Source organism: Gossypium hirsutum, chromosome D10 (assembly GCF_007990345.1).
Source record: "Gossypium hirsutum isolate 1008001.06 chromosome D10, Gossypium_hirsutum_v2.1, whole genome shotgun sequence".
Lineage (NCBI taxonomy): Eukaryota > Viridiplantae > Streptophyta > Magnoliopsida > Malvales > Malvaceae > Gossypium > Gossypium hirsutum.
Window position 1 is genome coordinate 28300953 of NC_053446.1, and position 13128 is coordinate 28314080.

A 13128-nucleotide genomic window follows, 5' to 3' on the forward strand; every position below is an offset into this window, starting at 1 on the left:
AGTCATTTTGAGTGTGTGGAGGCCCAAAAGCTTCAAATCTAGGAACTATCCCTGGAATTTCCTTACGCATACAAACTGAAAATGAAACCCAGCCCATCTAGTAGATATGTTTTGTTTTCCCTAATATTTATTTTATGAGTTAATTGCACCAAAATCCTCAAACTCTGACCTTCTTTTAAAATTGATCCCCAAACTTTAGAACATTCTAAATACATCTTTAAACTATCCATCAATTGAGTTCTTCCATTATTGAAATTGTTAATTTAGTAAGATCTTTTGTGATATACTCTTATGTCATATGAAAAAATTTATATGTCATTTAATGGTTAAAATAACAGTTTTAATAATTAAAGGATCTGATTGATATAATATATATAATTTAAAGATGTATTAAAAATGTTTTAAAGTGTAGGAACTAATTTAAAATTTGTTTGGTGGGATAACTCATATTTTTCTCTCCTGTGTTCTCGGAAGCCAAAGCAATAAATTATTCCCTGAAAACAAACAAAACTTAAGAAATTAGATGTTTCTATCGCAGATCTACTAAAATTTTCGTCTCAGGAAGAACCTTACCCTGACAGAAGAAAAAAAACAAAAAACAAAAACCATCATCCTACATTCTTTTTCAATTTTTTTGAATTTAAGAAACTTTTGAGAAGAAAGAACAGAGAAAATGAACATATTCAGATTAGCAGGGGACATGACCCACTTATTTAGTGTTCTTGTTTTGCTTCTCAAGATCCATACCATCAAATCTTGTGCTGGTACGTCCAGTTTTCAAATATTTACTTTATTTTTTTCTGGGTTCATTACATTTCACTGCATTTTATTTTGTATTTTTGAAAATTTTACCGCTTTAAGATTACAAAAATGGAATTTCAAGGTTATATTGAATGTGGGGTTTTGTTAATTAGTTGTCTTGTTTTAGTTGTTGTATATGGCATCCAATATCCAAATTGGAATCTTGTGAATCGTGGATGTGTAGCTTAATGAAAATGTGACATTTTTTTTTCCTGTTAGTCGGAAAGGAATTCTTGTATTTTTCTGAATGGGCTTTTAATCATTTGAATGTATATAAATTGTGTATCTGAAGTTTTAGAAGCAAGGATATATGATCATGTAGTACTTTAGTTTTAAATTAAACCAAACTTGGAAACTGTCGTGAACTGAAGACTTGAATACAAGTAATTTGTCACTCCACCATTGGAATCTTTTGCTAGTTGTTGGGATTTAATGAAAATATTTAGATAGAGGTCCAAGGAGTTTGTATTAGGTAGATTTGGAAGGGTTCATGGTTTGTTAACTTGGACTTCCTAAGATGGCATCTTATTTTTGCTTGTTTTCCTTCTATCTGTCGCTAGAAATATGTAGGGATTTGAAGTTTACAGTACTAGTATTCTTCTGGCTAGGAGATTTTATGGAAATCAAAAGGCAGATTAGATCATGTAGAATTATACTGTAGGTTTGCGGTTTTTTATTCTTGCTGGCCTCAGATTTCTTGACAAACTAGATAAACCATATATGATAAGGCCTAAAACTATAGCTGTAGCTGAGGTAGTTTTTGGTTTTTTTCTCTTGTTATGAGGAGTTGATTTGGGGTCAATGCTACCTAACTTTAGACTTTCTTGATTGGCTTGTGGGGAAGTTTTCTTTTTCTTTTCTTCTTTCCTTTTAAATGTAACTATGGGATAGGATGACAGAAGTATTCATGGGTGGCTATAGCCATTTACTCTTTGGAAGTCAAGGTTGTCACTATAAGAAGTTAGATTTCGATGGCTTTGGATCTTTTATCCTTGATGCGATTTCTTATATTTGTGCAGGCATTTCCTTGAAGACTCAGGAACTTTATGCTATTGTCTTCACTACTCGTTACTTGGATTTATTCACTACTTACATTTCTCTCTACAACACAATCATGAAGCTAATATTCCTGGGGAGTTCTATCTCAATTGTATGGTACATGCGACATCACAAGGTGGTTCGTAGATCTTATGATAAGGACCAGGATACATTTCGCCATTATCTCCTTATGTTGCCTTGCCTATTGCTTGCCCTTCTTATAAATGAGAAGTTCACCTTTTTGGAGGTATTGAAATCTTTCTTCCTATTACAATCAGGTTCTTGTGCTAAATTTATTCCGGTCAACTTAGTAGCTATATTACATTGTGTTTATACTAATTATTTGTTGAGAGATTATCAGGCTCTATTATTTTTCAGACTAGTATTTGTCTCTAAATATTGGTTGAGCAGGTCATGTGGGCATTTTCCTTATACTTGGAAGCAGTAGCCATACTTCCTCAGCTTGTATTGTTGCAAAGGACTAGAAATATTGACAACTTGACGGGACAATATGTGTTGCTCCTTGGGTAAACTCCGCTCTATAAATCCTATTCAATTTCAAGTTTGTCATGCTTTTATTACATTGCCTTGAAGGACGCTTACTTCTGTGCTTTCATTTGCATATAGTGTTGCTTCATTTTGTATTAGGATATGCTTAGTTGAGTGGAAAAGTGGAAGGATGAAAAGAGGAGAGTGGAAAAATAAATAAATTTTGAGCGTGCTTGGTAAAAAGAAAATAAGGAATATGGCCATCCTAATGCATAAAAACTAATCATTGCAAATTGGAATGATAAGCGGAGAGGAAATGAAAACGGTGCAAGTTAAGTGTGCATTTCACAAGATTATGCATTTTTCTTAAAACTTTCTTTTTCTTTCCTCCAATTTTTCAACTCTACCATGCAATGGATGTAAAGAAATTTTTTTTCCATTTTTCAATCTTTCATACCTTGTACACCAATGGAAAGAAAAAATAATTTTTTTATCCCCCCTCAAATTTTTCATATTTCCAATTTTCATTCCACTTTACCAAGCATCCTTAGTTTGGTGGGGGAAAAAAAGCACGAGAAAGTCTCTAAATTGAGTTGTCATCTTATTCTCTATTGGTTGCTGCTGATTTTCTTTTTTGAGTAAAAGCTGATATGATTTTATTTCGGATAGAAGATTTTGTTTTGAAACGTAGTTAATTACACCTTGATATTTTTCCAGTACAACTGATGTTCTTGTGAATCATCTGTTTCATGCCTGAATTTTGCTCTTATTCTATATCCACTATTACCAGAAGTTAAGAGATTAGACAAGCTCAAATCATCCATTATAAGATTTCTAGCAGTTGCATTAAGTTGTTAAGGCAAACCAGAAGTGAGGATCTCCCTTATTTGATTTTGACCAACTCATGTTGTAAGCAACGATGGAAGTAAAGAAAAGTTCAAGAAAGCAGCTTGTTCAACATATTACAAAAGTGACATTTCATGGAATTCATTAAACTAAAATGGCTATGATCTTAACCATAGCCTCCATTAAGTTATTGGAGAAAAAGATTAGTAAAATACATAGTGTTGGGGTTAGAATAGATGAGGTTGGCAAGAGAATATGTATTCCATGAAATATTAGGAGCAATGATAGATCTCGAGATTCATATTCATTTTGTCTTTAATCCTTGTATCTGCTGTTCTTTAAAACAAAACTGGGGGATGGCTGGATGGGGGATAACTAGCATGTAACTACTTTTTCACTCGACATTTATCTGAGTTTTTATAATATGATTTCTGATGTACCCTTAACCAAACCACCTTCGGTTTCTTTCCTTTTCACGACCATGGTACATGTTGACTCAAGATACCTTAAACTTGAACACCATAGTCAGAATGAGTCCCTTGGATGATTTTCATATTGCCTTTGGTTTTGCACGTACATATATACATGTATTGTCTTAATAAGTCATCTGATTGACTAAATGTTTAATTCTTGGCAAAAGACTAATATACTTTCTTTCTTGCAGTGCGTACCGAGCACTCTATGTTTTGAACTGGATTTATCGGTACTTTACTGAAGAGAACTATGTCCACTGGATAAGTACGAATTCAATACCCCACATGAACATGGGTTTATGAGAATGTTTTTAGCAATTTATACATATTATATTATAAACTTGTTTCTAACACCTTGTTTATATGATTGCTCTTTCAGCTTGGGTTTCAGGGATTGTCCAGACATTGCTTTATGCTGATTTCTTCTACTATTACTTCCAAAGGTAAACACTTTTCATCTACATTGCTTTTGACTTCTCATTTTTGTCGAATTATCTGTGCACAACACCAATGTCCAATGCATATATTAACATAGCTATGAGAATATAACCCTCCAAGTATCTTCTAAGAAGAAAAGAAACATAGAGAAAATCGAACATACTTATGTGGAAGCACCATTTCCAGGCACTTACATCCTAGTCACTCTGTAAAACACTTCATACTTGTGTTGATAATTGTAATAAATCTGATTATCTTTCTATGAATGCAGTTGGAAGAACAATGTAAAGCTCCAGTTACCAGCTTGAGACATGAATGGTGCAAGTTTGTAAGTAGCATACATAGATATAAGCTGGTCTGATTTGATGACTGGTGCTCAGCATTCTTTAGGCTGCCCTTTGTTTGGGGTGTTCTTTTTGCAAGCATGTAAGCAACATGGTAAAGACCATATGCCTTGATAGAGGTTGTGGTGCATATTCTTTATATAACAGCTCAACGATAAGTGTTTGACTGACATTGTCTTACTGTGGATACTTTGTGAGGCCAAAAGGTTTTTTCAGGTAAAAATATAATGGAAGCCCTTATATTAGGAGCCAAATTGCATTTTGCCTCTTCTACTAAAAAAATAGGCAAATTAGTTTCTGTAAATTAAATCAAAAAGCATACTAGTTCTTTTGTTAAAAATTCTATCCATTTCTATTGTTAAAAATTGGTCCTTGGATATCAACATGAGGTATACGTGATACTTCGTGTGTAACTATCTTGTTATTTTCTGTTATACCAGTTTTTATTAATAAAAATGGATGAAATTCTTAACAAAATGGATCAGTTTGCTCATTAATTTAACACATAAGGACTAATTTGCTCATGTTTTGAATAAAGAGGACAATGTAATTTGACTATAGGGGCATCCATGATATTTTTACCAATTTTTTTCAACTTATTCATGTCTTTACATGTGAAAACACGCACGTCCACACGCACAAAAGAAAAGGTAGATTATGTGCAAAGTTCAACATCATTATTCATCTCACAAGGGGGAAAAAATTCTCTTGGCTGTGTTAATAATCACTTGATTACCTCTAGTAAAATTTCAATCATCAATGACAATCCAACCAACCTATTGTGAATATACTTATATATATATTCGTTTTAATGGCAGGTGCTATTGATATTATCAAACCATAATTATTAATTAATTTAATAAGGGCATTTTACTAAAAAAAGCCCATTTTTTTCATTAATTACCGAAATGAGCCAACTACTTAATTATTTACTGGATTGGTCCATTTTCTCCGAAATTGCTGCCATGTCTGCGCGATGTCAGGGTACATATCAAGACATCGCTGCCACGTCAGCGCGATGTGCTGAGTCAGCACATCGCGCTGACGTGGCAGCGATGTCGGCCGACACGTAGCGCATTCTGGGGGATGCGATTTTGATGTTTTTTTTCACGTTAGGTTTTTTCGGTTTTTAGGGCTTAGGGTTCAGGCTTTTTAGGGTTTTTAGGTCTGGGAAGAAATAATTTTTTTGACCTTTCTGAGCAAATAGTATAAAATCGCTTCTAGTAGAATGCTATTTGAGAAGAAATTTTGAAATCACGCCTTCGTGGACGCACTCTTCCTACAGTAGGTCATGGATGAAATGATTTTTTTTGACGTTTCTGAACAAATAGTATAAATTTGCTTCTAGCAGGATGCTATTTGAGAAGAATTTGTGAAAATCGCACCCTTGGGGATACGCTTTTCCTACAGTAGCCTGTTTGAGCTGAGGTTATAAATTAGGTAAAAAAATGTTCTCAGAATGCATAAGTCAGAGCAGAAACAATTTAGAGAGGCTAAGAAGGTTAAAGTTTCAAATATGAGTGAACGTATTAGTGCTGTTATTTACTACGATGGTGAGGTTTGCCACACCGAGAATGATGTTTTTTTGTCGGAGAATACGGTGCGACTAGTTTTTAACCAAAACATAGATTTAACAGAACTTCGTAAAAGAATTAGGCGTGAAATTTTTAGAACGACGCCAATGAAAGTTTTGTCTATCACGTATCAATTTTGTTCTTCTGTTGATCCGGTGACATATGACTCGTTCGACATAAAAGGTGCTCGTAGCTTGGAAGCAATGGTGCGGACTCATCTTAGTAGTGGAGCAGCTTATATTGAGTTATATGTACAATTTACATCGCCAACTGATGTATTTGCGACCAGTGTTCGAGATGTATACACGACCCCTGGCCGATACTCGGTTAGCGGGTTACAAAATATGGAACAGCCCATGTTCGGTAGCGGTGTCGAATGCACATCCCCCGTAAGACACTCTGTCAGTGGATGGGACATGTACATTGGTGGCTCAACGTCTGATGCTGGAAATACGTACTGGAGAACGGCATCAAGTTCTAGTGGGTGGCAATCTACACCCAATTGGGGACGTTATCAAATGCCCCGAAGAAGGGATGACATACTCCCTACGACGTCAACCGGTGAGGGGACTTCGTACGCTGCAGATGATTGTAGGTTAGAAGATGAGTCCGATGTGGATCCACCTCGAGAGCCCGGGCTGGATGGTGCAGAAGTTGGCTTATTTTCTGAACCGGAGCCTATTCCAACAGAACCTAAAGATGCTGAAAGGAGTTCAGACGAAGAAGAAAATCCATAATTCAGAGCATACTCACCTCCGGCCCACATGCATAACGTCGATCTCTCTGCAGATGATGCGTTAGAGTTTCTAGATCTACCACACCGGTTGCGTGATCGTACAAGTTCGGGGGTAGATTCTGCTGAATTTGAAGGTGGTAATCAGTTTACCAACAAGAATAGTTTTATTGGTGCTTTGAAACAACATAGCATCAAAAACGGCGTTAACTACCACGTCGTTAAATTCAAATCTGATAAGTTTGAGGCGAAGTGTGCGGTGCAAGACGGCACATGTTCATGGAAAATCTACGCCTCGTTAAGGAAAAGGACAGGGTTGTGGGAGATAAAAAAGTACAAAGGTCCACATACATGTGCTGCAGGTACAGTATTGACGGTATATGAATAATACTTTTATTATGTAATGTTGCATTATTTAATGTACTCCGTTAATAGGTGTTTCACAAGATCATCCCAAGATGGATTCAGCTATGTTAGCTAGCTTGATACTGCCTACGGTAAGAGCAGATCCTAGGACTTCAGTGCCGGTGTTAATTGCCAGTATCCGTAGCCAAATGGGGTACACTCCCTCTTACCGTAAGGCTTGGATAGCTAGGCAAAAGGCGTTGGAGAAGATGCATAGTGGGTGGGATGCCTTGTAACACCCCGACCCGAGTCCGTCACCGAATTAGAGTTACGAGGCATTACCAATCAAAATCTGACCCAAAATTATTATTACCAAAATTAGTGATGACATACTCCCTACGACGTCAACCGGTGAGGGGACCTCGCACGCTGCAGATGATTGTGGGTTAGAAGATGAGTCCGATGTGGATCCACCTCGAGAGCCCGGGCCGGATGGTGCAGAAGTTGGCTTATTTTCTGAACCGGAGCCTATTCCAACAGAACCTAAAGATGCTGAAAGGAGTTCAGACGAAGAAGAAAATCCATAATTCAGAGAATACTCACCTCCGGCCCACATGCATAACGTCGATCTCTCTGCAGATGATGCGTTAGAGTTTCTAGATCTACCACACCGGTTGCGTGGTCGTACAAGTTCGGGGGTAGATTCTGCTGAATTTGAAGGTGGTAATCAGTTTACCAACAAGGATAGTTTTATTGGTGCTTTGAAACAACATAGCATCAAAAACGGCGTTAACTACCACGTCGTTAAATCCAAATCTGATAAGTTTGAGGCAAAGTGTGCGGTGCAAGACGGCACATGTTCATGGAAAATCTATGCCTCGTTAAGGAAAAGAACAGAGTTGTGGGAGATAAAAAAGTACAAAGGTCCACATACATGTGCTGCAGGTACAGTATTGACGGTATATGAATAATACTTTTATTATGTAATGTTGCATTATTTAATGTACTCCGTTAATAGGTGTTTCACAAGATCATCCCAAGATGGATTCAGCTATGTTAGCTAGCTTGATACTGCCTACGGTAAGAGCAGATCCTAGGACTTCAGTGCCGGTGTTAATTGCCAGTATCCGTAGCCAAATGGGGTACACTCCCTCTTACCGTAAGGCTTGGATAGCTAGGCAAAAGGCGTTGGAGAATATGCATAGTGGGTGGGACGCCTTGTAACACCCCGACCCGAGTCCGTCGCCGGATTAGAGTTACGAGGCATTACCAATCAAAATCTGACCCAAAATTATTATTACCAAAATTAGTCAACAATTTATTTACAAAATTGGACCAGATATTAAAACATTAATAGACACAACAATGCCACTTTTGGACAGCAATAATCCTCTTCCTAACGGCAACATTTAACAACTAAAATACAATAAGTGTCTTAAATCGGACAACCAATGATTCACATCACAACCTTAGCATATTAATTATCTAAATACCATAATTATGCCCTAATTTGGACAGTCAATGCTTCATAATATAACAGCAGCATATTAATTAGCTAATAACTTGTCTTAAGTTCAACTTTAACTCCCTCATGCAGTACAAACCGAATAGCATGTAAGTTAACTTCAATTTTTTTATATACATCGAAAGCAATAATGAATGAACATCAAACTAAATAAAATTTTAAAGTATGGAGTTCAGCAGATTAAATAACACTTACTTATCTATCATAGCTTATACTATAATCAAATATGTATAATTAAAATCTCCATTTTAATGATCTTTAAAACTATATGCATAGACACCAAAATAGGTCAAAACAAAGTAAGCCATTTTCGCATAGCTCATATTCACATATCCCAAAATTAAACATATTAACTAGACTATACATGCCATAGGTTCGAATTCAAAATATATAAAATACCAAAGACGGTCGATAGTGTGATAGACTATGCTGACGATCCCCGAGCTCGTAACGTGACTTCAAAATCTATAAAACAGAGGTAAACAAATACAACACATATTAAGCTATTTAAGCTTAGTAAATCATGAGCAAAGATTCATATATATATACTTATACTTATTCCATCATTAAGTTAAAATAAACCAAAATCATTTATATATTTATATATATATATATATATCAAATGCATATAATCACTTAATTTAACATATTCAGATCACCAGCACTTAGCCTGCTAGGTTTATAACCTGATTCATATCACCGGCATTTAGCCTACTAGGCTTATAGCCTGATTCAGATCACCGGCACTTAGCCTGCTAGGTTTATAGCCTGATTCAGATCACCAATTCCAAACTTTATAATTCAATGATTCAACCGAATACATTTATATATATATATATATCTTTATATTATAAATTCAACTACTACCATCATAATATTTAACTTCCATTATACTTAAATAATATATATTTCACATTTGAACATATTAAAATAATCTAAGCTAATAACTTCGTTCCTTTGATTCAGATCACCGGCACTTAGCCTGTTAGGCTTATAGCCTGATTCAGATCACCGGCACTTAGCCTGCTAGGCTTATAGCCTGATTCAGATCACAAATTTCAATTTCACATATACAAAATATTTCCTCAAATAATTCTTTATAACAAACACATGTTCATTGTAGTTCATGTCCAATCAATTAAAAGTTTATAAATCATGTCTTCAATTCAATTCAAACACTTATAAATTTATAAACACACATATATATTTATATATTATTACTTAACTAAATTCAATACAAGAACTTAACATATATATATCCACCTATTCGAAAATAACTTTTACATGTATATCCGTACATATGCAGTACTACCCATATATATATTTAACATTCACACCTTGAAATATGTTCAAAACCTATTCAAACATATATACGTATATGTTTCAACTCACACATATATATATACTTATTCGAAATTATCTATGCAAATGCAATATACATACTTTTAATCAAACTCAAAGATTATACATGAATGTACATATATATTCGAATTTTGTGTTTACATTTATAATCTTCATATCATCAAATATTTTCAATAACATAAACATATTGATACATGTTTAATATTCAAACAATGTATATATATTTTTCTATATACCATTCGTACTTACAATTAATTCAAAGACTTATATTGGCATATATTCATATATTCGAATATGGTATATACATATATACCATTTATATTTCAAACTTATTCAATCAAATTATTTTTAATTATAGATCAACAAAAATAAAATAGATATACATACATATATACTGATTTAAATACGTTAAATAACTAGTAGACTTACCTCGGACGATGGAAAATCGAAGTCGGACGATTATTCGACTAATTTGGCTTTTCTCCGATCTAACTCCGATTTCTTTGGTTCTCGATCTAAATATATTCAAAATAAGATAATTTATTTATTAACACATTCAATTTAGTCCAAAAACACATAATTTGGCAAATTACTATTTTGTCCCTAATATTTACACTTTTTGCAATTTACTCCCTATTGCATAAAACACAATTTACACAAAATTTGCCCATACCACACAAGGGCCGAATATTTATGGATCTCATACAAGTCCACACATTTCATTTATTTGACATTTTAGTCCCCCAAAAATTTAATTTCACAATTTAGCCCTATTTACTCAATTTCACTAAAAATTCTAATACAAAACATAGTAATCTATCACATATCTTTCATTTTTCATCATCAACTATCACAAAGTCCAAGCATTCATCAATGGAACATTTCAAAATCATCAACAATTCACAAAATTAAAACATGGGTTTTGAAGAACACAAAGCAACGATCTTAAAAACGTAAAAATTATTAAAAACCGAACAAAGAACTAACCTCAATCAAGCTTTTATATGACCGAATGTAGCTAGGTTTTCTTTATTTTTCTTTTGTTTACTTTCGGCTAGTGAAGAAGATGATAACCTTGAATTTTTCTTTGTTTTTAATTAACATATATTAGTTTGTTTTATTTATTTACCTTATTAACCTTTAATAAATAATTTATATTTCATATAACATAAGGATATAATTGTCCATAGCCACCCACTATCATTTCAAATGGTCTAATTGACATTTAAGACCCCCATTTTTAAAAGACAACATCAATTAAGTATTTTTAGATTTAACCCCTAAATTTTCATTTTACGCAATTAAACCCTTTTTATCAAATTGAACATTCAAACGATTAAATTTCCACACGAATTTTTCACACCTATAACTTAACATATAATAGACACTAAAAATAATATTAAAATATTTTTCTGATTCGGATTTGTGGTCTCGAAACTACTATTCCGATTAGGGTCAAAATCGGGTTGTTACACGCCTCGTATAATGAAATATGGCAGTGGTGTCAGGTGCTAGAGAGATACGTCTCAGGTGCCATCACAAACCTTGAAACGGAAGATGCGTACTACAACGGCCGATTGCTACGTGGATGTAAAGTGTTCAAATGCCTTTTTTGGACCTTTAAGCAATACCGAGACGCATTTCCGTACTGCAAGCCGTTGGTACAAATTGACGGTACCTTTATGTTCGGTAGGTATACTCATCGGCTATTGCTTGCAGTGGCACAGTATGGCGGTGGGAGAATTCTTCCAATTGCATTTGTAATAACACCGGGGGAGTCGTCTGATGACTGTGATTTCTTTCTCTCTAGGTTAAGGAGGCATGTGTGCCCCCAACCTGATATCTGTGTTATTTCAGATTGGGGCACCGGTATACTAGCTGCATTTGATCGACAGGGAAGCTTATGGCAGCGCACACACCATAGATATTGCCTAAGACGCATTGCTTCGAACTACTACACGCAATATCCATCTAAGAGCGAACGACGACAAGTGACCAACATGGGTATTTAGTCTATATATGTGTTATTATGTTTGTCAATCTGAATTAGTTTTACTGGTAGAAGTGGTGTAAGTTATTCGCTATGATCTTATATTGGTAGGGTATGAAATAAATAAAGATCGTTTTCACGAGATGTTGGCCATTTTACGTTCAATTAACATAGAAGGGGCGGACTACCTTTGCAACATATGTTTCGAACAGTGGGCACAAGCATACGACAACGGCCTACGATATGGCCATATGACATTGAACCTGGCTGAATGCATAAATTTTGTTCTCAAAGGAACGCGCCATCTACCGATAACATTGGTTGTGCGAGAGACATATTTTCGTTTGGCGGCGCTATTTCCAAAGCGAGCAGCAAGTTATGTAAGCCAGATGCAGGGAGGCCATGTATGGTGCAGTAAGGTAGTTCGAGAAATTAACAAGGCCAAGGCGATGGCAAACACCATGTACACAGTGTGTCACGATTGGGACAATTTATGGTTTCGCATGACAGAGTTTGACAAACCGCACCAAGGTGTTGTAGGCGGGCAATATCGTGTACACTTGCGAAATAGGGCTTGTAATTGTGGGATGTTTGATGCACTTTGTTATCCATGCGCTCATGTTATTGCAGCTTGTCAGAATCTCCGTCTAGATCCGATGAGTTATCTGGATGAAGTGTACAAATTAGAAAACATGTACAACGCCTGGAGACATGTTTTCCCACCGGTCTCAGATGAACGTAGGTGGCCACCCGTATCTCTTGCTCCTTTTAAGCTGTTACCGGATAGAGAATTACGTCGCAAACCAAAGGGTCGACCTTGCTCGACTAGAATAAGTAACAATATGGATATCCGAGAAAGAGCCAGTCAAACGAAGTTGTGCGGATGGTGTAGGAATCTAGGCCATACAAGTCGATCATGCCCTAATCGCAATAGTTAAATGTAATTGTAAAAAAATTAAGTTTGTGAAATTATTAATTGATAAATTGTATTAATGGTTGGTAAATATTTCAAATTATAAAAAATTAGGTTAGGGGATAGTACGAGTGAATTTTTTTTCCAAATCTAACATTATGTGAATGACAAATTATTATCCGAAAAATTGTATTAATTGTGAAATTATATAAAATTATTAATTGTTACTACCAGTGAAAACATTTTTCCAAATTTAG

The 13128-nt window shown here is 35.1% G+C and overlaps 1 protein-coding gene across 1 annotated transcript; it reads left to right on the top strand.

The window, feature by feature from the left end:
* The first annotated feature begins 452 nt into the window (after positions 1-452).
* Positions 453-4599, top strand: LOC107914813 (ER lumen protein-retaining receptor). Its single transcript, XM_016843849.2, has 6 exons — positions 453-764; positions 1821-2086; positions 2251-2366; positions 3839-3912; positions 4027-4090; positions 4357-4599. Exons 1-6 carry the CDS (start codon positions 674-676, stop codon positions 4391-4393), a joined length of 648 nt encoding a protein of 215 aa, XP_016699338.1. The 5' UTR covers positions 453-673; the 3' UTR covers positions 4394-4599.
* The last annotated feature ends 8529 nt before the right edge of the window (positions 4600-13128 follow it).